This window comes from Hemiscyllium ocellatum, chromosome 34 (genome assembly GCF_020745735.1).
Source record: "Hemiscyllium ocellatum isolate sHemOce1 chromosome 34, sHemOce1.pat.X.cur, whole genome shotgun sequence".
NCBI classification, from domain to species: domain Eukaryota; kingdom Metazoa; phylum Chordata; class Chondrichthyes; order Orectolobiformes; family Hemiscylliidae; genus Hemiscyllium; species Hemiscyllium ocellatum.
In genome coordinates this window covers 35,433,658-35,461,425 of record NC_083434.1, presented here as the reverse complement: position 1 = coordinate 35,461,425, position 27,768 = coordinate 35,433,658, and the positions used below count along the sequence as shown (strand labels likewise).

The window sequence follows — 27,768 nt, the reverse complement described above, 5'->3', positions numbered from 1 at the left end:
AGCATATACTTTGACAGTAAAAAAGGAACTGCAGATTATTTAGATGTTGCATTCGTTCAAGCTTAACTCTTTTACATGTACAGCTCCTGATGTCTAGAACTAAAGCTGTAGTCATAGGTAATTACAGATTCCTTACAATTTTGACCCAGCACCAAGTCACAGGGGGAACTCTCAGCCTCATAGTGCAGTTAAATGAGGCTTAATTGCCCTCTGGCTGGGATATCATAATTGTCAGTTTGGCAAGGATCTACTGTAAGCAGCCAGCTGAAATATCTGCCATCTAATAATGTATTCAGCTACCACTGAACCTAACTATCTGTGATTAAAACATCTTGATACCAAGAGGGGGATATGAAGTCATATCATTTCCTAAAATTAATAATTCTGAGATTACACCCTCTGGCCACTGTTGTCTTAGATTAATAAACTTTACTAACAATGAATGTCAAGGGAAATTACTTTCCAATATAAAAATCAGGAAGTCAGGTCTATTGACCTAAAACCCTCTACAGGCAAAAATGCTCCTGTCCAAATCATTATTAACTACTTCTGATTAGGAATATTAAAATATTTCTTAAACTGTGGAATAATACGATTTTTTGAAATGTAAACTTTCTTGGGATTCTTCAGCACAGAAAGAATTTCGGTAGTAGTTTTGCACGAAAAGGATTTTAATAAGCACATTTTGCTTTGTTGAAGTATTATGAATTGAAATAATTTGAGGTACATTTCTCACTCTGAATATTTTGAAGAACTGAAGAAAATGAAGTTATTCCATAATAAATTACTCAAGTTCTATCTTGCAATAATCAACGAAATGTGCACAAACACATTTTAAAAATTGCCAGATGGTAGAATTTTATTTGAGACAACTATAAAGTACTATCAGAACTGTTCTGAAATTTATTGCACAAAGAAACCTTCAATATCTGGTGCAATTGTTTACTTTATGATAAGATAAATTCTTGCAGGTGTTTTTTCTGTTTTTTTTTCATTTGAAAGCATACTTTTAGTTTCCTATAGGAGTATTTTTGAGTCTATATAATGTATTAAACCAAGGGAACTGAAAATGTGTTCCTTGGATGCTGCCTAACCTGCTGTGTTTTAACCAGCAACAAATTTTCAGCTCTGATCACCAGCATCTGCAGACCTCACTTTTTACTCTAATTAAACCAAGGGATGCTCATATGCTCTTTTAGGATTCCAATCAAAAACATGGACAACACACTTTCAAGTATTTTGTCAAACACAGCAAACAATTCATAAAGTTTGGAAAACATGAAGGCATATGTGCCACTGTTTCTTTTTAATATTACTTCACTTCTTCACAGTGGGAATGACCTAGGGGCCAACTGAGGAATGGTCAGGCCCTGGCATGAAATTATAATCCAATAAGACTGACAAATAGCTGGTAAGACCATAATTCGGTGCCCAATGATATCTTTTTCCTTTTTCTTTTTATACTGCTGACCAGTAAGAAACCAAGGGCTACGGGCATACCAAGATAGTAGCACTGCATTGACACTATATTATTGCCACTGAAGTTGAGATAGTCATCACTGGCCTGACTGTAAATATAGAATCAACCTGTGCAAAAGAAAGGGAAGGGATATACAAGACTCAATATATTTGCAATTGCAAAAACTGCACAATCTGTAGTGTATATCAGTGCATATTTCACATTCCATCAAGTATAGATCATTCTGCTATAATGCGCAAATTTGTTGTAATGCTATTGGCGAATTGGGGACACAGTTTCTGACGCGTGAACTTTTAAAACATGCATCGGCTGTAACACAATTACACTGCCAACACTTTAAGCACTGTTTCTAAAGCGCAATTGTTCTATAATGCAAGATTGCACAAGAACGTAACCATTGCGTAATAGAAGAATTACGTGTATGTAAACTTTTTGTAGAACAGATTAATAAAATAAATTCACATAAGAAGTCAATTTTGCCATTTGTTTTCAGGCTGTGGAATGGAGGTAATATTGGGAGAGGTAGAGTAAAATTTGTAATGTAAATACCACATTGTTGGTTTGTGACTAGCTCTAAAAGGTGATGACTGCTCATTTTTATTGGCACTGAAGTCTCCAGAATAGCATTGCAAACTGCTTCCTAACACAATTTTCAGCTCTTCTAACAACAGTGCCTCCTCATTGTATTTCCAATAAGTTATGACAGTATTGCTGTAATGTGAAATTATGAAATGGATCTTAGTCTCGAACAATAACTGGGATTGATAATGAAACCTCATTTCTTGAAAATAATGCGTGGCAGTTTTAATTATTCCAAGCAAGTAATAGTTTTCCATGAATCACATGAGTGAACGACACAACAAAGACAATTGTCTAATGATATCATAAAACATGGATTTCTAGATCGTCAAAAATGAGTTTAAAAAACCATGGCATAGTTCTCTTGTTATTCTTGAAACTGTTTGATTGAATCGCTACTTTTGAAAATGCATTTCATGTTGTTACTTAAATTTAAAATTAAAAACATCTGCTATTACAAAAATCTGCATATGCATCTCATTCATTGACCAACAACGTAGACTCAAAATGCCGGCCACCAACAATCTAACTATGTCATTCCTCATTACAAATTAAAGTGTCACTTGCAGTCAAGAACTACCAAACACATTCCAGAGGTCTCACAGACTGCACAATGGTGCATGGCTGTTTTCCTTTCACATTGAACCGTAAGTCTGAAAGAAGATGTTCCCAAATGAAATTTTATATTTCTTTGGACATTTGCAGTGGAGAGTGCAAGGTGTTAGTAATGATGTATAACATTTAAAAAATTATGATATCATAGTTTAACTGCACAATGTGGCATTGCATTCATCTGAATACTTTCTAATTGAAACAAAATAATGCGGATGTTAGAAATCTGAAATAAAAACAAAGGGCTGGAGAAACTCAGCAGGTCTAGCATCACCTGTGAAGAGAGAAACAGGGTTAACATTTCAAGTTCAGTATGAGTCTTCTTTTAGAGTCTAATATGTCAGAGATCCATCGAGAGGTATCCCATGGCCTTCATTCTTGGGGGCTTCCATGTTCTTCTACATTGAGGCCAATGGTAAAGACTAATTTGTGCCTGCTGTGACAAGTCACGTTACTAAGAAACTGCTTTGTTTCTGATATTCCCCACTTAAGTTTGTTGTAAACATCCTGAATAAATTCAGTCACGTCAAGTATTATTGTTATTGGGGTCCCCACAGATGAAAGTATTGTGAAATTGAGGAGGCACATAGGTGTCAGCAATTTCAGGAACAGCAGCAACCAAACAGCTTCCACATGGAGAAACACAGATTCTATACAGTATGGAAGTAGGTCATTCGACCCATCGAGTCCACACAACCTCTGAAGAGCATCCCACCCAGATCCGCTCCACCCCTGCAACCCTGCGATTCCCATGGCTAATTCATCTAGTCTGCACATCCCCAGACACTGAGCAATTTATTTGGCCATGCACATTTTCGTTCAAGGAAGGAAATTGGAGCACCCTAAGGAAACCCACAGAACCATGGGGAGAACATGTAAACTCCACACAGTCGCCTGAGAGTAGAATTGAATCCGACTCCTGAAGTCACAGCAGAAGGTCCCCACAGACTGCAAGAAGGTTCAAGAGGCCAAAGGTGCACGGGTTTCGCTGTCATTTCCTCCAGAAGAGCAAAGCTTAGTGCAGCTGCCAAATGAGTCCTTCCCTGTAAAAGAGCTGTTTCATGTGGTAGAACAGGACTCATAATCTGAATGGATGGATGGCCAAGCTATCCCAGTGGCGGTCAAAATGACAGCAGCACTTAGTTTAACATTACTGAAAGTATTCCACTGTTCAAGTCATCTGTAAGCATTGCTATCACATCTTAGAGGCCAGCATCAAGTACCTTGGAAGCTGCCATGAAAATATCCTTGAAGAAAGTAAGGACTGCAGATGCTGGAGATCACAGTCAAAGAGTGGAAAAGCACAGCTGGTCAGGCAACATCAGGGCTTATGTCATTCCTGACATAAATAACATGCTCATTGCACTGACCTCGGTGGCTGCTTCAGACCAGACTGGCAGAATTCGTACCATAGTCTCTTTTGATGATCCTCCTCTCTACCAGTCATCCGTCAAGACCTTCAGAGCCCGGTCAGTGAAACAAGGTGCCAACAAGTCAAGTCTTTTGGAATAAAAGGGCTACATACTGAGAAGTTCCTGGCTTGGAAAGTTTCAAATGGTACTTGAGGTAAAATAAGGAACATTCCAGCACTGGTAAGCAGCTGTGGCTCCAGTGAGCCCTTTCACCACTGCTGACCACAAGATTATGTGACAGTGGCATAGGGATCAGATGCATTATTGATGAGGTGAGCAATGAAGATTACATGAGGTAAGTTGCCAGGGTTCATCTGGTGAAAACCTTCATGAAATTCCCTAAAATTGACAGGCAAAATCTGGGAAAATTCAGGCCTATGAGCCTTGGAATATAATTAATCTTAATCAAGTTTATGCTACTGTACCATCCAATTATTGACAGCACAAATAATACAATCATGCACGCTTTCACATTTAACTCATTGCTTCTTTCTGTATTACACCATTATCCTAATTATTCATAGGCTATTCTCCTGATCTGAAGAACAATAACTTGCTTAAGAATATGACACAATTAATGCTGTGACGATACAATGTTAAGAGGTGCATTTGGTCCTGTTTGTTTTAGTTAAGAAAGGTTGAGTCAGAGGTGTCAAGCAGTCTGTTCAAGGTCAAAAAAGTAAACAGCTTGTGAGGTCTTGGTTTTTTTTAAAGTTGAAACAATTGAAGCAGTCTGAGTGGGTATGGTCAAGCTCCCAATAGTTTTGACTTTCTGCAGTTGCTGGAGTCTTGAAGCTGGATGTGGAAGCTCTTATTCCTTTCTCTATTACAGGTAAAAGCTGGGGTTCTTTTCCTATTGCTAGAATTGTATAAGAGACATTCAAAATTATGAAATTTGCCTTTGTCAAGGTTTGGTCTGGTCCATAACAAAGTGGGTGCTCTTGTCAAGATTGAACTCAAAGACAGTGAGTGGTGAGTGTTTTTTTTTATTCCTGATGCTGTATTTGGTTAATTTAAATAGGGTGTGCCTTGTGTTGGAGGATTTGAGCTATGGGGAGAGGCGGAATAGACTGGGGCTGTTTTCCCTGGAGTGTCGGAGGCTGAGGGGTGACCTTATAGAGATTTACAAAATTGTGAGGGGCATGGATAGGGTAATAGTCAAAGACTTTTCCCTGGAGTTGGGGAGTCCAGAACTCGAGGGCATAGGTTTAGGGTGAGAGGTGAAAGATATAAAAGAGACCTAAGGAGCAACTTTTTCACACAGAGGGTGTTAAGTGTATGGAATGAGCTGCCAGAGGAAGTGGTGGAGGCTGGTGCAATTGCAACATTTAAGAGGCATTTGGATGGGTATATGAATAGGAAGGGTTTGGAGGGATATGGGCCAGGTGCTGGCAGGTGGGACTAGATTGGGTTGGGATATCTGGTCGGCATGGACGGGTTGGACCGAAGGGTCTGTTTCCATGCTGTCCATCTCTATGACTCTACTGTGTAATAATGACTCTTTAAGTCAGTAAGAGTTTCCTGGTGGTTGAAGAATTCACAGTGTCATCTCAACCCTTGATCAAGTTGTACATTCTGTTGCAGCTTTTTACCTTGCACTGTACTTTCCTTTATTACTTCAACAAAACTCACTGGCTTATCCTGTTTGCCATCATTATTTCTGGTACCTAGGTCGGTGCCCATGGTTGATCTCGACTATATAACAGTTTGGTACAATATAGTGGGTTGCTAGGTCATTTCAGAGGCCAGTTAAGAGTCAAATATATGGCAGTTTCTGGAGTCACATGTAGGCCTGGCATGGTAAGAATAGCAGAATTCCTTCTCTAAACTACATTAGTGAACCAGATACAGTTTTTAATGACAATGGAGTGTTTCCACAGTTGTCATTAGGCGAGCATTTATTTCCAGATATTTATTGAATTCAAATTACAGAACCAACTATAACTAATCTTTATAAAAAATAGGAAGAATGCATGTTTACTTTTGTAAGCAGTTGAAATGTTTGAAAAATATACAAGCTAGTAACTTCGATATAATAGTTTCAATTTAAGTTTTAAATATTTCAATAATTTTTCCAAATTTAGGCAAGCGTGTTAGGTACTGATTAACACACCACCCCCTACGGGTGAGCTCACTTACTCATTTTAGATCTGACAGGTAAGTGAGGGACAGTACAACAATGCCTCAACACTGGTCAACAGAACCTGCTGGCCAATCCAAGGCTGTCAGCTTCCGGGTCCAAAACTCCATTGGGTGAGTAACCTCTTCCTGAGGTGTAATGGTAAGAAGGTGGCTTTCAAAAGCCATTCACTTGCCAGTTAATGTTCCTCTCATTTTCTCCAGATTGGAGCAGTTGGAAGCAGCCTTCACCCCAACTGGAGGGGATGCAGATGATTGGGGACTAGTGAGTTGAAACTTTCCAGTGGTTATCAACTGACCACTTCAGGGGGCTTAATTGTTGTTGAGTCAAGAAAGATGTCTGTGGATTCTCCTGCCTAGTACAATTGTTGAGATACCGAGAAGATGGTGAGTTTCTATACAGTACTGCCTCACAGCTGTTTGAATCCTACCTTTGAAATATTTGCATTTCTCCAATTTTTATCTTGTGTATATTGAATTTTTATTAATTCAGCCTTCCCAGTTATGCTTTCAACCACCCAGGTCCTGACCGTTAGGAGTTTGATCTCCAAATCTGAGTGTCAAACCTTGTCCTTCTGTGTATCATTTTGAAATGTTTCTACTATATTGAAGGCACTACATAAGTATAGACTGTTATTGTGGCGTCAAATGCTTTCAAATCCTTCACAAGTCAAAGATTTTCTTAAATCTTTGGTTTATTTTATTTATGAAAATAAGGAATGATATCATAGCAAAATGAAACATTTACTATTTCAGATATCTGTATAATGCCTCATGAACATTGTTCAGTATCATCATCACCACTCCCTCGCAACCGTCCCCCCTAACCCAAGTCCCAGTTAAGAATAGTTCAACAATGCTCCCTTTACAGCCTCTCAAAAAAGACCATGAGGGCCCTCATACTTGTACTTGTCTCAGATTGTTTCTGTTGGGAGTTTCAATGATCTTCACTCTGCATTCATGGTTCTTTACAACAGCACAGGACTACATCAATGTTTAAAATGAACGTTTGTACATTTAGAATGTTCTTTTGAATATGTGGCAAAGCAACTAAATGACTTATTTTGTGAATAGCATTATATTTTAATTAATTTATAGTTTGAATGCAATTTAATGTTTTATTAGTTCCTGCTAATGTGAAAAAGGCTAGGGTTGGAGTAGTATTTAAACAACTTTGTTTTGAACAAACAAGTGACTTATGAAACAGCAAGTGTGTGCTGTTAGAAAATAGGATTTCCCTAATGTTTAATGACATGTATGAATGACTATTCTGTTATCAAACTCAGCATTCTCTGGGCACCAGATGTATTGCTGGAAACACTTTCCGATAATGCATAGTACCCCTGGTGCACTCAGTGGATTAATCAAATAGCACGTTTGTCATTTTTCAAATGTGCTTTAATTTTAGATACTGCCTTTAAATATAAACAGGTCCTATCAATCAGAGTTTCAGAATGATTTTAAATTTGCTGAATGCACACAAAGTACTGTTGAGCACATCTGTTTATGTGGCATATTAGCAGCAAGTAAAAAATACAATAAACATCTTTTAGAATTAATACATTAAAATTGATCAATTGTACGGTTAACATTACAGTTCTTATCTCTAAAATATATCCTTATATCAGAAATTTGAATTAAATCTCTGCATGTAAAACATTTGAGAAATATTTATGAAGTTAATTACTCAGGCCACCTGCAATGTACGATTAAAATGATTTTTGCATTAGCTAATATATCACAACTTATTAAAGATCTTTTGAGGCTTTGGCTATAAACCAACAAAACCTGTAAGCACTGGAGGGTTAAGAATCCATTCTGTCACCTGTCTTTAAAAATTATGTTTTATGACCTGTCAAACCAAAAAATATTTTAACACGCAACTGTTATGTAGACTATATGATGAAAATTTCATTTAATAGAGAGTAGGCGCCTGCATGAGTGCAACAAATTACCTAACATATTAATCTTCATTCCTTGGACATTCCTTCGTCCCAATTCTAGTCTTACGTCAAAGCAGCTATCCATTTCCAACCGATCATGTATTGTTATTCACGGAGTTCATTTCAAGCTGAACTACCAACTTTTTCAGTCATATCCAAATTTCAATTCCGATTTTGCTTTAGGTATTACCTGTAACATTGTCTTCCATTTTAGCAATATTTTATTTGGAAAGTAAAATGATGCAACCCATGGAGGGGGTTAATGCAAACATCTAGATGATTTTTGACAGCCAATTTTCATTCTAGGCAATTCTGCTGATTGTGCCTTTGGAAGCCTGTGGACATATTATTTGCTTGTTATGTGGTTAATTGTTGCAGATGGTACCAGCTCAACCAAATGCAAAAATAAACAAATAGGGGATGTGCCATTTCTGAGGTTGATAACTCCTGCATTAGATACTATTAGGTATATTATGCAAAGCTGTGTGCAAGCACAAAGGGGTCAGAAGTTCCTGGGAGTTAGAGTTGATTTGACACAATAGCTTCTGATGAAGGGCTCCTACCCAAAACGTCGATTTTCCTGCTCCTCAGATGCTGCCTGACCTGCTAAGCTTTTCTAGCACCACTCCAATCTCGACTCTATTCTCCAGCATCTGCAGTCCTTGCTTTCGCCTCCAAACAGCTCTTTACAATTGCTGACGCTTGCTGAGTTTGTGCTCTAAATAGCAGCACAAACTCTAAATGTGCTGTAATTTTGTTGATGAAGATAGATCTTTTATGTGTGACAGTTTTAATTTTGTTCCTTTTTTTTCAATTTCACATGTTAGCATTGAAAGATGTTTCATACTTTAGCATGCCTAATTGGTAATGTGGACAGAGCAAACTGAGGATGAGAAGCACTGACAAGGGAACGAATGGAGGTAAGCCGTACTTGAGGTGTGCAGTTCCAGGTTATCCATGTCTATAGACCCCCACTAGAGGTTCTTGAGATAGAAGGAGATGTGACTTCATGAGCAATAATTTACACTGCAGACCATCTTCCCTGTTGGAGATATAGTCTTGAACCGTGTACCAGAAGCTGAGAAGTACACTTGAGTTGTTGGAAGTGAAAAAGCAGCACATGCATAACGACTGACATGTAGGCCAATGTTGTTTCAGTTATTTATACAGTCCAGTTGTGTTACAATGACTTATTCAGATATATGTTCAGCACAATTGTTATCTGCATGTTGCATCTTGAAGGTCTTGCTGTTGTATTATGTAATGTCCAAGATACAATGAAAGAGATGAAGGTTGAATAGACTGGCATCTGTGAGCCGTAAATATGAACACACGAACAGCTCATTTTCTGGCATGTACTTTCAGCTGCCTAAGTAATAAAAGGCAAAGTAAAATAATCTTACATTGCCAGATTCTTTTTAGAATGCTGATTGTGTGTTTCAAAAAGTGTGCACAGCACTCAGCAAGCTGGCCATTAGACACTGCTATCCTTTGGAAAAGGAGGCTTGGAATATCAAACATTCACTACTCCACTTTACCAGCAGCAGAACAGGGGAGCAGATATGCAACACTTCATCACACCTCTACGGCTTGTGTTGAGTCAACATCAAGTTTCTCTTCACTTTTTTTTCCTGCCATTTCTTTTCCTTCTCTACTTCAGTTTTCGTACATGGCCATTTGCTTGATGCACATGACATGCGTCTGCTACATAACCTGCAGCACTTGTTTCAGCGTGTAGCATTGTATCACACAATGCATGCTCACTCACTTGGTTGTTCATTGCTTCCCACTGTTCAAAGTGCCTGCTTCTCCCTCTGCATTAAAAAGCAATGCTGGCTCCAGGAGCTGGCACCCTACGACTGGTACTGAAGATCCTGTGCACTGAGAAAGCAATATGAATGACACAGAGGCAGGCAAAACTATAATGCCATCAAGAACTTATCTCTCTCAGTCTTAAAACACACTCAATGACTTCGCTCCACAGCCCTCTGCAGCAATGAATTCCACCAATTAACCATCCTCTTCCTGAAGAAATTCTTCCTCATCTCAGTTTGAAAGGATCAGTCTTTAACTCTGAGACTTTGCCCTTGGGTCCAGTCTCTCCTACTAGTTAAAACATCTTCACATCCACTCTATCTCAGCCTCTCAGCGTTCCGCAAGTTTCAAGCAGATCCCCCTCATCCTTCTGAACTAAATCAAATGCAAACCCAGAGTCCTCAACCACTCCTCATATGACAATACCTTCATCACTGGGTTCATTTTTGCAAACCTCCTCTGGACTCGCTCTGATGCATGCACATCATTCCTCAGATACAGGGCCTAAAACTGCTCACAACATTCCAAATGCCATGACTGGAAATGTCACGTGAGATGGGTAGCAGGAGTGTGGTGCTACATTCTTTCTTTGAATTCAGGAAGCATTTCAATGTCACAAAAGAGACAGGAAAGGTCAGTGGCGCCTTCTCCTATGTCCTGATATGTCTCTCCCCTAAGCCCATCACTCTATGCTTTCAGGCCTACTCCAGCACTCCATTCTTCATAGACAGCATACCCTGCAAACACATCTATCCATCTCTGTCTTTGTATTTCCTCACATCCCCAACTGGTCTATCCAACATTGACAAACATCCATGTTGCTAATTCCAAATCATGCCTCTCCATTAGTCATATTGAAGAAATGGTCTCTTTTCAACACTTCAGTGTCATTACTCCTGTGTCTCTTTGTCATTCTTGCATCAGGAGAGATGCAGTAGAAACAGGGATCCACATGTGGACCTCCAGCCAACTCTCAACTAACAGCTACAGAAGTGCAGGAGGTTGAGATCACTGGAGTCTTGACATGCCTGTCTATCAGAGATGTGAAAATTTTGCCAATGGTAGTAAGTTTGAGATTTTAATACTTGCTATATTATTTACATAAGAAATTTTTAAACTGATTACTGAACTTGCTTTATGTATCTGGGAAATACATACATGTAAACATTGTGCTCATTAGTGTTGCAGTGGCTCAGTTGGGAACACTCTCACCTATAAGCCATAAGTGCTGGCTTTAGGTTCCATGCCAGGCCTTTGAGCATACAAATCAAGGCTGACACTCTCATGTAATCCTGAGAAAGTGCAGCATTGTCAGAAGTAAAAACAGAAATTTCTGGAAAAACTCAGCAGATCTGGCAGCATCGGTGGAAAGAAATCAGAGTTAATGTTTTGGGTCTAGTGACCCTGCCTCAGAACTCAGACCCTTCCTCAGAAGTGCTGTCATTTTGATGAGATCTTAACCAGATTCTAGGTGCCTGTTGGAGAGGATCTGAAGAACTGCAAGGAAGTTATCCCAGATGTCTTGACCATTATTTATCCCTTGGTCACCATCACAAAAAATTTTTGATCAGAACATTATCATTTTTTTTTGTAGTTGGCTTTGTGCAAATTGGCTACTGATTTTCTACTTATCAACTGTAATTGATCCCCTGTGCTTCTCCATTTCAGGGCCCCTTATCCCCCCCCTTCCTATTTTAATCCATGATAGCTTCTGCAAAGCAGCTCTGCAATGTGATTTAGGCCCATGTTGGAGCCCATCCAATTTGTATCAATTCTTTACATGATAAATCTAGTCATTCACCATCCCCAACATTAGGCCAGCATTTATTCCTCATCCCTAATTGCCCAGAGGACAGTTAATAGTTAACCACATTGTTGTGGGTCTAGAGTCACATGTAGGCCAGACCAGATAAGGATAACTGTTTCCTTTCCTAAAGGACATAAGTGAGCCAGATGGGGTTTTTTCCCAACAATTGACAATAATTCATGGTCATAATTTAGACTCTTAATCCCAGATATTTATTGAATTCAAATTCCATCATCTGCTATGGTGGGATTCGAACCCAGGTCCCTAGAATATTAGCTGGGTCTCTGGATTAACAGTCCAGTGATGATACCATTGTCTCCTCTCAGTCTGCCCCTTTTGACTTCTTCTCAGTTTCCTTTTGAACACTAATTTGAAACTGGGAGAGAATGCATTCCAGATCCTAACCAGTCTTTCTGTAAAGGTCTTCTGCCAGTTACCCCTTGATTCTTTTGCCAATCAACTTAAAGGTAGTTAAATCAGGGCCATCTGAATATTTATCATCTGGCCATTGCATAACAGTTCCTATTTATGTCTAAACATTTCATAGTTTTACACAACCTGTTCAAATCTCCTCAGGTTTCTTGGTGATAAGATGAGCAACACGATCTTCTCTGTAATCCGTCGTCCTGGGAGCTGTTCCAGTAAATCCGTTCTGAACTCTTTACAAAGCTTTTATATTCTCTGGTGCCCAGAATTGGAGACCATAGTCAAAGTGTAGTTGAATTGCTTTATACAGGTTCAGTAAAAATTCTTCAATTTTGTAACCTATGCCTCCACTTATAAAACCCATAAAAAGGTTAGGTTTCAAACAGATGCACTTTATAATCAGGGATTTGTCTGACAATGGCATATTACTTAATTATTCATGTTAGGAAGACAGCTATGCTTTCCTAAACTTGCTATGATGAAGATTTATACATTATTATTACTTGACAACTTGGATTCTAAAATATAGGTAAATGGCTTTTTTGTGTGAAGGTGAGCCTTTTAAGATTTGGAGATCCTGGTGTTGGACTGGGCAGTACAACGTTAAAAGTAACATACCAGGTTATAGCCCGACAGGTTTACTTGCAAGCACTGGCTTTCGGAGCTGCTCCTTCATCAGGTGGGTGTGAAGTATAAAATTGTAAAACACAGAATTTATGCTAAAGTTTACAGTGTGATGTAACTGAAATTATATCTTGAAAAAGACCTGGATTGTTTGTTAAGTCTCTCATCTTTTAGAATGGGCATGTTGGTTTCAGTTCTTTCATATGTAAATTGCAGAACTTTTTTAAAGTTACATTCTCGAGTGAACTTTAACAACTGGTGTCATGTCAAGATTGAAGGTGTGAGGTGCCCTGTGTGAGACTGTGCCACAATGTCCAAACTGATTCTAACCTAAAAACCAATTTACAGAATCATACATGGATTCATGCAGTTTTTGAACAAAATAAAATGTAATTCTGTAAGTACAAATTCACCACACAAGTTTGTGTGTGCTTGCATGTGGATGTATGTGTATGTTTGTGTGTGTGGGGGTGGAGGTTATAAGTGTCTGTGACAGAATGTATGTATGTGTGTGCGTGTGAGTGTAAAGGGTTATAAGTCTGTGAGAGGGTGCAATTGTGTGTGAGAGTGTGGGAGTGTATGTGTCAGTGTATGAGAGCTTGCATCTGACAGAGTCTGCGTGAGCTATGGGTCTGCAGAAGTGTGTGCATTTGTAGGATTGTGTGTGTGTGTATGTGTGTGTGTGTGTGTGTGTAGAGGAATGTTTGCATGTCTGTGAATGTGCGTCTACGAGTGTGCATGTGTGTGTGGTGCAGTGGGGTCACCTGTAGTGTGACATGAACCGAAGGTCCCAGTTGAGGCCATCCCCATGGGTACAGACCTTGGCTATCAGTCTCTGCTCGGCCACTTTGCGTTGTTGCCTGTCCCAAAGTCCGCCTTGGAAGATAGTCACCAGAGTGTCCGAGGTTGAATGTCTTGGACCGCTAAAGTGTTCTCTGACTGGGAGGGAACACTCTTGTCTGTTGATTGTCGTGTGGTGTCCATTCATCTGTTGCTGTAGCCGCTGCTCAGTCTCGCCAATGTACCATGCCTCATGGCATCCTTGCCTGCAGTGTTTGAGATAGATAATGTTGGTTCAGTTGCATTAGTACCTGCAAGTACACGATGGGAGATGTCCCCACGCGTAATGGTGGTATTCATGTCGACACACTGACATGTCTTGCAGTGTCTACCATGACAAGATTGTATGGTGTTGTCCTGAAAGCCGGGCAATTTGCTACGAACAGTGATCTGTTTGAGGTTTGGTGGTTGTTTAAAGGCAAGACGTGGAGGCATGAGGAAGGTCTTGACGAGGTGCTCATCCTCATTGATAATGTGTTGCAGGCTGCGAAGAACATGGTATAGTTTTTCAGCTTCTGGGAAGTACTGGACAATGAAGGGTACCCTGTTTGTCGCAGCTCGTGTCTGTCTCCTGAGGATGTCATTACAGTTTCTCACTGTGGCACATCGGAACTGGCAGTCTATGAGTTGAGCCTTGTACCCTGTTCTTACGAGGGCATCCTCGAGTACTTCCAGGTGCCCGTCTTGTTCCTCCACATCTCAACAGATCCTGTGTATGCGCAGGGTTTGTCCATAGGGGATGACTGTTTTAATATGTTGCAGGTGGAAGCTGGAGAAGTGTAGCATTATGAGATTATCCATGTGTTTGCGGTAGAGTGAGGTGCTGAGGTTTCCATACTTGATGGAAATGCATGTGTCCAGGAATGAAACCGATACTAGGCTGTAGTCCATGGTGAGTTTGATGATGGGATGAAACTCATTAATATCACTGTGTAGTTTTGTCAGTGACTCCTCGCCATGGGACCAGAGGAAGAAAATGTGGTCAATGTACCTGGTGTATAGTGTTGGTTGGAGGTCCTGCGTAGAGAAGTCATCTTGTTTGAATCTGTGCATGAAAATGTTGGCATATTAGGGTGCAGGTTTGGTCCCCATGGCTGTCCATGTGTCTGGATGCAGAACTGGTTGTCAAAGGTGAAAATGTTGTGACTGATGATTAAGCGGATGAGTTGTAGCACGGTGCTTAGAGATTGGTAGTTGTTGGCATTGAGTACTGAGGCTTTTGCCATTATGCCATCATTGTGGGTGCTGCTGGTGTAGAATGCCGAAATGTCCATTGTGATGAGGAATGTTCCTGATTCGACTGGTCCGAGGGTGCTGAGTTTCTGTAAGAAATCTGTAGTGTCGTGACATAAGCTGGGGGTCCCCTGTACAATGTGTTTCAAGACGCCTTCAACATAGCCGGAGTAGTTCTCACACAAGGTCCCACTGCCTGATATGATGGGATGTGCTGGTGTGTTTGCTTTGTGTATCTTCAGAAGGCAGTAGAAGATGGCGATGTGAGAAATACGTAGGATGAGGGCACATAGGGAACTCTGACGGACTGGATCCAAATTCCTGATCAATGTGTTTAGTTCACAGGCGTGCACTTTGGTTGGATCGGCTGGCAGTTGCCTGTAGTGTTCCTGGTTGTTCAATTGTTGGTACTTGCTTGCAGTAATCTGTTCTATTCTGAATGACAATGGCACTGTTTCTTAGATTAGAATCAGTCTGAACATTGTGGCACAGACAGTCTCACACAGGGCACCTCACATCTTCAATGCATTATCTGGGCCGACATGACACCAGTTGTTAAAGTTCACTTGAGAATGTAACTTTAAAAATGTTCTGTGATTTACTGAACTGAAACCAATGTGATAATTCTACAAGATGAGAGACTTAACAAACAATCCATGTCTTTTTGAAGGTATAATTTCAGTTACATCACACCGTAAACTTTTGCTATAAATTCTGCATCTTACGATCTTATACTCCACAACCACCAGATGAAGGAGCAGTGCTCCGAAAGCCAGTGCTTGCAAATAAACCTGTTGGACTATAACCTGGTGTTGCGTGATGTTTAACCTTTTTTAAGGGTCAGAAACTCAATCTTTAGCAGTGGGTCAAAACAGCATTACAAATAAAGCATGTGACTTTGAGAATCAACAGGAAAACAGAAAAGTTTAGACAGGTGAAAAAGTAAACAAGAGAAGCAAACAAAAAAAGCCTATAGGGTGGGGATTGGGGGGGGTGGAGTTCTTGGATATACCGTGGCACTTAAAGTTGATAATGCACCATAACCAAGAGTCATCCAAAATACATTAAAGGACTTTGAAGAAAGTGAGGGTAGAAATTGTAGGGCCACTAACCATAATCTTTCCATTTTCCCTGGGCTCGGGGCAAAATGCCAGAAAACTGGAGAATTACAAACACTATCACCTTGTTCAAGAAAAGTTGTAAAGAGAATCCCAGCAATTACAGACCAGTTAGTCTAACTTCGGTAGTCTAACCTTTGAGAAACAATTATTTGGGATAGAATTAGTTGTCACCATGGAAGATGATGAGTTAATGAGGAATAGTTAGCATGGATTTCTAAACTTAACAGACTTGCTGGAGCTTTTTGAAAAGGTAACATATAGAGACGCTAGGACAACACTGTTGAAATGGTATTGTAATATTCAGAACTTTAATAACTGTTCCTGGATTGAGGAATCAACAAAAGACAAACTTTTACACACAAAAAGCAGCAGCAATAACTTTTTGAATAAAATTTCTTTTGGAGATGAAAGAAACAAGGAGGCAGTTACAAAAGGGGTTAAAAGCAAAATGTGAATTGGCCAACCCTGGAAAGGAGTTGAAGGAACAGAAACAATCCGTTTCCTGGGAGAGGGTGGAGATGACAACTGCTTGATAAGTTGTTGCCTCATGCCAAATAGGCAATTAATTCTGCCTACAGGAGGAATATGCTGAAGTAAAGGAGTTAATTGTAAGAAAAGCTGTATTTAAAACAGACAGCTAACACGGAATGTAACAAGGATCAGAGAAGCTACTTCTGATTAGAAGGCAAACGACATACTTGAGGTCTCCAGGAAAGTAATCATTGTTAGGATGAAATAATCAATTGGATCATCAATAATGTCACAGCACAAATTTGAAAGAAGAATCAAACATCAGAACTTTACCTTAAGCAGAATTCCAGAGAATAATTTTGCATAAGGATCAAATTCTGGACACTTCCAGAGGCAGACTGCTGTAGATGAAATCCTGGCCAGAATCCATCTTTAATTGGGTAATAGCTAACACGCTTAATTTGCTTACTTGAGGGGTCTTACTTTGGTTATTGCAGGCAATAAAGTTTAAATCATTGTTTTAGTACTTGATTGTCTGTGAGATTTCTTAACAAGTAGCCAAATTAAAGATAATTTGTGGTGACTTACTCACAATAGTATGCATGGATTTCTAGAAGGTGTTTGACACAATGCCACATAACAGACTTGTGAGGAGGGATATCAGTCATGGTATAAAAGGGACAGTAGCAACATTGATGCAAAATTGGCTGAGTAATAGGAAACAGAGACCAATGGTCAGTGGTTATTTTTTAGGCTGGGGGAAGGTTTGTAGTGAAGGGGTTGGTATTAGATTAGATTAGATTAGATTCCCTACAGTGTGGAAATAGGCCCTTCAGCCTAACAAGTCCATTCTGACCCTCCGAAGAGTAACCCACCCAGACCCATTTCCCTCTGACTAATGCACCTAACCTCTGGGCAATTTAGTATGGCCAATTCACCTGACCTGCACATCTTTGGACTGTGGGAAGAAACTGGAGCACCCGGAGGAAACCCACTCAAACACTGGGAGAATGTGCAAACAACACACACACAGTCGCCCGATGCTGGAATCGAATCTGGGACTGTGAGGCAGCAGTGCTAACCACTGAGCCACCGTGCCTGATATATATTAATGAGTTGGGTCTTAATGTGCAGGAAACAATTTCAAAATTTGCAGATGACACTAAACTTCAAAGATCTGTAAACTGTGAGGATGACAGTGTGGAACTCCAAAATGGACATTTTCAAATAAAGGTGAAATTTTGTTTTACAAAATTAGTGGAGTGAGTGAATAGATGACAAATTAGGAGAAAAGTGCAAGGTGATGCACTCTGGTGGAAAAATATTGGAAGAATGTAAAATAGGGTCACAATTCTAAAGGGGCACAGGAACAGAGGGATCTAGGTGCATAAAAGTACAGATCATTCAAGATAGCAAGTCAGGTGGAGAAAGCAGTTAGTAAAGCATATAATGTTCTCAGCTTTCTAATAGGGGCATTAGTACAAGCGGAGGGAGATAATATTGAACTTAGAGTCATAGTCATAGACATGTACAGCATAGAAACAGACCCTTCAGTCCATCCAACTTGTCCAGCCGAGCAGATATCCTAAATTAATCTAGTCCCATTTGTCAGCATCTGGCCCATATCCCTCTAAACCTTTCCTATTCATCTATCAATCCAGATGTCTTTTAATTGTTGTAATAGTATCAGCCTCCAGCATAGAGTCATAGAGTCACAGAGATATACAGCATGGAAACAGACCCTTCAGTCCAACCCATCCATGCTGACCAGATATCCCAACCCAATCTAGTCCCAACTGCCAGCACCTGGCCTATATCCCTCAAAACCCTTCCTATTCATATACCCATCCAAATGCCTCTTAAATGTTGTAATTGTACCAGCCTCCACCACATCCTCTGGCATACCACCCTCTGCATGAAAAAATTGCCGCTTAGGTTTCTTTTATATCTTTCCCCTCTCATTCTAAACCTATGCCCTCTAGTTCTAGAATCCCCGACCCCAGTGAGAAGACTTTGCCTATTTATCCTATCCATGCCCCTCATAATTTTGTAAATCTCTATAAGGTCACCCCTCAGCCTCCGACACTTCAGGGAAAACAGCCCCAGCCTGTTCAGCCTCTCCCTGTAGCTCAGATCCTTCAACCCTGGCAACATCCTTGTAAATCTTTTCTGAACCCTTTCAAGTTTCACAACATCTTTCCGATAGGAAGGAGACCAGAATTGCACGCAATATTCCAACAGTGGCCTAACCAATGTCCTGTACAGTCGCAACATGACCTCCCAACTCCTGTAGGAGAAAGTGAGGACTGCAGACGTTGGAGTACCAGAGTTGAAAAATGTGGTGCTGGAAAAACACAGCTGGCCAGGCAGCATCTGAGCAGCAGGAGAATCGACGTTTCGGGCATAAGCCCTTCCCAACTCCTGTACTCAATACTCTGACCAATAAAGGAAAGCATACCAAATGCCTTCTTCACTATCCTATCTATCTGTGACTCCACTTTCAAGGAGCTATGAACCTGCACTCCAAGGTCTCTTTGTTCAGCAATACTCCCTAGGACCTTACCATTAAGGGTATAAGTCATGCTAAGATTTGCTTTCCCAAAATGCAGCACCTCGCATTTATCTGAATTAAACTCCATCTGCCACTTCTCAGCCCATTGGCCCATCTGGTCCGGATCCTGTTGTAATCTGAGGTACCTCTCTTCGCGGTCCAGTACACCTCCAATTTTGGAGTCATCTGCAAACTTACTAACTGTACCTCTTATGCTTGCATCCAAATCATTTATGTAAATGACAATAAGTAGAGGGCCCAGCACCAATCTTGTAGCACTCCACTGGTCACAGGCCTCCAGTCTGAAAAACAACCCTCCACCACCACCCTCTGCCTTCTATCTTTGAGCTAATTCTGTATCCAAATGGCTAGTTCTCCCTGTATTCCATGAGATCGAACCTTGCTTATCAATTTTCCATGGGGAACCTTGTTGAACGCCTTACTGAAGTCCAAATAGATCACATCTACTGCTCTGCCCTCATCAATCTTCTTTGTTACTTCTTCAGAAACCTCAATCAAGTTTGTGAGACATGATTTCCCATGCACTTCCTCTGGCAGCTTGTTCCATATACATACCACGCTCTGCGTGAAAAAGTTGTTTCCTAGGTCCCTTTTAAATCTTTCCCCTCTCACCTTAAACCAAGTCCCTTGAGATTTGGACTCTCCTACACCGGGGAAAAGACCTTTACTATTCACCCTATCCATGCCCCTCATGATTTATAAACCTCTATCAGGAGGTCACCCCTCAGCCTCCAACACTCCAGGGAAAATAGCCCCAGTCTATTCAGCCTCTCCATTTAGCTGAAACACTCCAACCCTGGCAATGCCCTCATAAATCTTTTGTAAACCCTTCCAAATTTCTTTACATCTTTCCTATAGCAGGGATATGCAAATTTAAAGCAGTATTCCAAGAGTGGCCTAACCAATGTCCTGCACAGCTGCAACATGACCTCCCAACTCTTGCACTCAATGCAATGATCGAGGAAGGCAAACGTACCAAACGCCTTCTCCACTAACTTGCCTACCTGCGACTCCACTTTCAAAGAACTATAAACCAGCACTCCAAGATCTCATTTTTTGACAACACTCCCCAGGTTCTCGCCATTAAATGTATAAATCCTGGCCTGATTTATCTTTCCAAAAGGCAACATCTCACATTTATCTAAATTAAACTTCATCTGCCACTCGTCAGCCCAAAGCCCATCTGGTCAACGTCCCATTGTACTCTGAGGTAACTTCTTCACTGTCCATTACATCACCAATTTTGGTGTCATGATTTGGAGATGCTGGTGCTGGACTGGGGTGTACAAAGTTAAAAATCACATTACACCAGGTTATAGTCCAACAGGTTTAATTGGAAGCACACTAGCCTTTGGAGCGCCGCTCCTCCACAACCACCTGATGAAGGAGCGGCGCTCCAAAAGCTAGTGTGCTTCCAATTAAACCTGTTGGACTATAACATGGTGTTGCGTGATTTTAATTTTGGTGTCATCTGCAAACTTAATAACCATAACTCTTATATTCACATCCAAATCATTCATATAAATGACAAAGAGCAGCAGACCCAGCATGGAAGACCTCAGCTGGAGTACTAGGTAACATGTGCATGACACTTTTAGGAAAGATCGAATTGAATTGAATTGAATTGAATTAGCTTTATTGTCACATATACTCAAGAGTACATTTTAATGTTTAGAAGTTGCCACATACAGCGCCATCTTATGTACAAAGGTACAGATTCTTAAGTATAAATTCTTAGGAAAAAGAATATAGAAAAATAAAGAAATAAAATAAAAAGATGTGAATACATTGGAGAGGTTATTGTTCCAGAAATGAGAAACTTTAGTTATGAGGATAGATTGAAAAAGTTGAGGCTGTTGTCTTGTAGAGAAGAAAGCTAAGAAAAGATCTGGTTGAGGTTTTCTAAACATGAGCAATGAGGCAGAGTAGATAGGGAGAAGCTATTCCCATTCATAAAATAAAGAACAACAAGAGGGCATAGATTTAAAATGTTGGGCAAACCAAGTTGTTTGGTGATGCTAAAAAATAAGCTTTGCACAGAGAATAGTTAGGGTTTGGGATATACTGCCTGGTGATGTACTGGCACTAGGTAACACAACTGGTGCAGGCATGGCAAGCCAAATGACCTCCTTCTGTGCTGTAACAATTCTATGACTGTGATTATACTAAATGACTAGATACACTACCTAGTGAGATAATCGCTGAAGTATTTAATAGTTTGAATTTTTCCACCCTACAGACAGACCAATGGCTAAAGGTCTAAGTTCAGAAGAAAAGGTCCATATCATCAGCAAGGCAGTTTAGTTTTGGCATTCTCTAGGACATCTGAGCTTAAAACAAGTTTAAAACTGTTTTAACAGTTCACCAAACAGGGCTGGAAGCCTTTCTTACACAGTTCAATGAGAAACTCAATATGTTTACCTGTGTCTGCATGTCCCTGGGAGAATTTGAAAGAATCCAATCTGATGAATGTGCAGAAAATCATTGAAAGAAAATGCACGTAACCTTGTCAATTGAGTGAAATTAAAGAGCAGCAAATTATAGCAGATGCTAGAATCTGTACTGAAAACAAAAATGCTGGAAATCACAGTGGGTCAGGCAACATCAATGAAAAGAGACCAAATTAACGTTTCAAGTCTAGATAACTCTTCATCAAAGCTGACATGAAGTATCACGTCAACTCTGATGAAGTGGCATCTAGACTCAAAAAGTTAGTTTGCTCTCTCTCCATGGATGCTGCCTGACCCACTGTGACTTCCAGCACTTTTTGTTTTCAGAAGAAATTAAAGAATGTAGATAGGAGTGGCATGAGCGTCTGAGAGGAATTTTGCAGAGAAAAAGGATTCAATTTTTCTTTGTGCTATTTACAATGATGTCTTTCCAAATTCTCATATAGCTTTGTTTTATGTTTGTATTCTTTTGCAACAAACAACTTCTTTTGTTAAAAGTACACTGAATACTACAGTAAACAAATTGCAAAAATAAAACTTGTGGTGTATCAAGACAAGTATTTCTCTGGGATTTGACTCGTCCAGTATGACCAACATCAGCTGGGATCCTAACATTATTCCTTCATCAAAGGGTTGTACCTGAGATTTTCTTGAAGGTTACCTTTTGATTTTCAGAGGTGACCTTTTGGCTTTCAGAGATTCCTTTTTTCATTTACAGTAACTAATTTATTAAGTGATACTATCACGTTGTAACAATACTCTATTGAATTGCCATGTGAGGCATTTGGACTTACAGAAAAGTAGAATTGGAAGAATTGATCAACGTTCTCAATAACTGTGCGCTCTCCATTAAAGTTAATGTCACAAAAGGAAAACATTATTTCCTAGACACCACAACATTTGAACTGGCACAAGACAACGGTTATAAGTTAATAACAAAAGTTTTTTTTCAAAATAACCAACAAACACTTCTATACAATAATAACCCATCACACAAAACACACATTCTGCTGACTGGCGTGGTCATAGTAATATATTTCCATTACAGGAACATTTTAAACAGGCAGTTATTATCCTATTTATAGCTTTTCAAATCTCAATCCCTGATTGAAATTTAACAAGGGACACAGGGTTCGTTGCATTAGATCCATTACAATTTACCCCATATGATAGCTCCAGACATTATGCAACTTTAAGCAAGAGATTCCACATTAAATTACCTCAGTGATTGTAAACCCAGCTTGCGATCATCTTGTTGGCTATTCCTTTATTGACAGGTTTAAAGTGGTTTTTGCAGCCACCTTCTCCTCCACCTTGTAGCCACTTGCTTGCCCACCCTAGTAGCTTACAGGGTCCTTCTCCTTCTGTCCCGTATTAGCCTTACTCCACAACAGCCCCTTTCTTCCTCTGCTTGCAAACTTCTTCTTTTACTACTACCCACTGAAACCTCCTTTGTACCACCCAGACATTTATTCTGACAACCCCACATCGCAGACCTTCTTTCCTTCACCTCCTTTGAGCTTCCTGCACACCCACTCCCAAACCCACCAGGAGAAGATGATCCATGCCAAGATCTAGCTGATATTCAATCCCAGGATCCAGATGATAGTATTCCCTTTTCCATTAGATGTAAAGCAGCTCTCTCTATTGCCAATAGAGTTACCAAATGAAATTAGCTTAGATTACCTCAATCAAATTCCTAGTAGGCATGTGATCACACCTCTAAATTAATAGCTATGAAGGGTATTTTTGTGAAAGTAAATTTAAGATAGTGAGATGAGAGCTATTTGCTATATATATATCTTTAAGAAGAGTTTGGATCTCAAATTATGGCATATGGACATTTGTCTTTTTTTTGTGAAGGAGTTTAGTAATTGAAAATCATTCGATTATTAATTCAGCAGAAGAAAAGATTTTTAAAAGTTAGTTAAAAGCTACTAATCTCAATTCTAAGGAGATGACTGAAAAGATGTAAAATAGTTTCTCCAGAAAAAAGGAGTTAAGGGAATCAGTTACCTCAGTGTATGAGTTTCAGCTTGTGAAAACTTCCAGATCAGGATTTGTGTTTAACAATCTGCAGCGGTTACTCAAAACTGAGAAAGTCTAAGATCTCAGTGGTGTGAGGATTCAAGGAAAATACTTTGCAGCTAACAGAAAAGTAACTGTGGAAAGATAGTACTTAAGAATTGGGCATAGAAGGAAAATATCCATCTTTGTAATAACTAAAGTGATAGCGTTGGAGAGTAGATGGAATTTGATTTTGCATGGTGTTTTGGAATATTTCAAACTTTATGATATTAAATAGCTTGGTTTGTTTTATTTTATTTGTTTTGTTTCTCTGCTGTAATAAATCCACATTTTATTGTTCAAATCTGCAGCCTTCCGTGTTTCTGTTTCAGTGAAAGATTGTTGCATCAAATTACATGAAGTAAAACATGATCTATCAAGCCAGATTTTATTCAGCTATCTGACTTGTACAGTAGTAATGTCAGTTGGGATGATAACAATAGATTTTCCTGGCAAAACCAAAGGAATTCCATTCTGTACTTTGTCTGCTCTATCATTCAATGGTTCCCAATTTTTTTCTGCACTCCAGTTAAGCAGGAGAGATTACCCCATGAACTGTCTATCTATCATACCCAGCCAATTTTGAGTACCACTGCAAAAATCTTAATTAGAATTAATAGGAAGAATGGCATTGCTTTTGATGAGACATTTGTGAGGTGATCCTGGTACCAAATCCGAAAACGTCAATCCCATTTTAGGTTTCATGTCAGGTTCCTCTTCTTTTTTCTCAAGTGACATTAACATAAATTTTGCTTTAAAAAAACTTTGTTATTGCTTGCATTTGTAACAATTCACACCATGAACATGGAGATGGTTTGATTGCGTCATGATCACATGAAGATGCAGATAAAGATTCAGGTCTATTTTCTTGCATGACTTTGGTCATGGGACTGAGCAGTAGTGACATGCATTTTGGAACAGCCCAAGGACCACATGAGCCCTTTCTCATAATATGGTATGATGCATAGCATGATAAGTTGTAACAGTGGTTATAGTGAGGCCCACTGCTGCAATTGAATTTAACTCAAGCTTAACATTAAAAGCACAAAAGTATCTCCATTCCTAGCATCAAGGTGAATTTTGCTCGTCAAAATAAGACATCTCTTTAAATAAATTGTTTTATCTTTAAACAACATTAAAAATCCTCCATGCCAACTGAATATTTGTTATTCCATGCATGATGTGTAAGCCCTAATCAGTGCATATCTAATTGGGTAGAATTTGATTTATGTTACTTCAACACAAACTGTTAAACATATGTAGGCTCTGAAAAGTTCTGTGCATAGCAACAAATAAAGGCATAATTGAAAATATAGTAAGCCATATTGCTGATGCAGCAAACAGAATTTATCTAATTGATACACAAATATTTTGTCCAGTATTTTCTGTATCAACAGCACTATGTATTGTATACAACTCCTTCTTCTTGAGTTCTCTACCCATCGGCAGGTGCTTGGTAATTATTTGCCAAACCTCAGCAAAGTGCCATGAATTTTACAACGAATAGGGGATGAGGATACTGGCCCAAAATTTACCTGAACTGGGTCGTGGATTGAACCCCGTGTTCTTGGCACAAATCAGAGCTGCGCTATCCATTCTAATCCAGCTAATGTAAGTACTATATCAACTTTTATATGAAGTATTGCTTTTATGAACAATTCAACTTGAGATTTATTTGACAGAAATTATCAAATAATTTTAAATTTTGGAATATACATGAATAACAGAGTTTATTTATTAAATCATAAACAAAGAGGGCTTCAAGGCCAATTGTTCTGCACTGAATTACCTGAGTCTACCAGCTGCTGCTCCATGATCCCACAGCCAAGGACCTCCATCCATTCTCCTTGGAACTTGATCTCCATTTCAAAGGAAGGATGTGTAAATGGGAAATAGCAATCCACCCATCTAATTTCTAGTCCTGTCACAAGGCAAATATGACAGTATTAGGGACTCCTGCAAAACTTGGCTCTTCAGTTAACGACACTTGTTACTGAATTCCAGGAAAATAAATAGTGAACAAAACACTTACAATAGTTTTGTGACAGCAATAAATCTTTAAACTAGAGAAAAAAACACAACTATGCTTTTTCTAATATGAATGGTGCTTTTTGCGGTTCAGGCCCCCTCCAAGTCAATCACTTGTCAAAACCTCTCAGTCACCTGGCACTTAAGGAAAATGAGTCAAGATCATTGGAAAACAGGCAGTCCTATTGAGCAACTTAACAGGTAGCAAACTAGTAACTTCTGAAAATGATAAAGTAATCTAAGGCTTCATGTTGGATTTAAAAAATTAATTTCTAAATGAAGCGCTGTTGATCACAATGCTCATCACAGCCTCTCATTTTAGAGCAAGAAAATTAGTCTGTAATTTCAGCTAAAGGATATTAATAAACATGGAACTGTGTGTCAGACAGCTTCTGTATTGAATTATAGTTTTGCTTTTTTAATCTTCTCAATTTGCTAACAGTTCAGTGTTTAGGACTTCATGAAATATTGCATTGAGAAGTTAGATTTCCATTCACAAGCACTAAGACCCATGTGATCCTAATTTGGCCTTTGTTCAGCTGCTGTACTCTAGACAAATGAAGTCACAGAGATCTATGTACTGTTTCATCTGAATACATTGTTTGCTAATATTTTATTTTACTATTTTGTAAATCCATAGCAAAAAACTTTCAGATTAGTTTAGTTTGTGTTCTAAAGGCTTCATTAATTTGATGTTATTCATTTCATCAGCATGAGATGCATGAACAATTGCTTCAGCCAAACGTACAAACATTATTGTAGTACTTTACGCAGCAATTGGAAAAATCATGTGACATTAATAGTGAACTGTTAAGATGCTGTTTGTTTATTAGAATTCAATTATGAACAAATATGTTTCTGTTTCAAGTAAACAAGATTTGAAATCAAAGTTCATTATAAAGAGAATAAAGCCACAATATTACATGGTCTTAAACAAACTGGATAATTTTTACCATGCAACAATCAACAGAGAAAGCAAAATATCATCCACTGTATATTCTAACATCCAAAATTAACTTGTGGCGAATGTGAATACAAACCATAAACACGAAATACATATCAAATAATAGGCACAATCAAGACAGATCTCATTAATCTTCTCAGCAGCCGACCTAGACTTAGTGATCACTGTGAGTTACAAACAAAAATTTTCAAACTCTGCCTTTATCATGAAGGATTTCTGCCTCTCACCTTCAATGCTTTGAACTCTAACTTCCTTTCAACAGTAGCTCCAACTCAGATTGGAGGCCCTCCTGCTTCTTCTTCCAGCAAGGGTTTTGAGGTATCAAATACAAATTTGGAGAATTTTAAATGTTCGATTTCTTTTCCTAGATTTTGTCTGGGTTTACAAGACTGCAACCAGAAAGTGATGACTGCAGATGCTGGAGATTAGAGATGAAATGTATGGAGCTGGAGAAGCACAGCAGGTCAGGCAGCATCCGAGAAGCAGGACAGTCAAGGTTTCGGGCATAAGCCCATCATCAGGAATGTTGGGGAGTGGGGGGTGTGGATGGAAGGGGGACTGAAAAATAAGGGGGTGATGGTGATAGGTCAGAGTGGAGGGTGGAGTGGATAGCTTGGAACGAAGATGGACAGGTGGGACAGTTCAAGAAGGGGCGGTGCCGAGTTGGAGGGTTACATCTGGGATAAGGTGGGAGGAGGGGAAGATGAGGAATCTGGTGAAATCGGCATTGATGCCATGTGGTCAAGAGGGCGGTGCCAAGTTGGAAGGGTGGATACAAGACTGCACCCCAGCAGCTAATCACTGGCATAATTTCAGCTCTCTCGCTGCACTGAGAAATCAAACACTGCATATTACTTCTCCTGTGCCCTAGTTCTCTAGCCATATGGAGCAGATCGCTAAATAGAGCAATCACTTCAGCCTCACTGAATTGACAATTGGTCCTGAAGAACTTCCTCCTATGCCCTGGCTCCCCAGGTGAAGTAAACCATCATCTGTCCTTCATCCTTGTGCTCCTGCATCTGCTCATAGATTTAAACTTTCTTATTCTAAGATTGCTGTTTAGAGATTTTCTCTGTATATCAAAATCCCAGCTGCGCTGAGTGGTCAGCCACAGCTGTCCTCTCAAACTTCATTACGTGGGCTAGCTTTTGTACTGCATATCATAAAAATGCACAGCAGATCTAT

At 39.5% G+C, this 27,768-nt stretch overlaps 1 protein-coding gene across 5 annotated transcripts in view; it reads right to left on the bottom strand.

The window, feature by feature from the left end:
* Positions 1-27,768, bottom strand: part of fars2 (phenylalanyl-tRNA synthetase 2, mitochondrial) — a 446,969-nt gene that overhangs the window by 277,909 nt on the left and 141,292 nt on the right. For all 5 annotated transcript variants that reach the window (XM_060849841.1, XM_060849840.1, XM_060849839.1 and 2 more), the window contains one exon: positions 25,381-25,512. In XM_060849841.1, the coding sequence (XP_060705824.1) occupies positions 25,381-25,512 (132 nt within the window). The remainder of the gene's footprint in view (positions 1-25,380; positions 25,513-27,768) is intronic.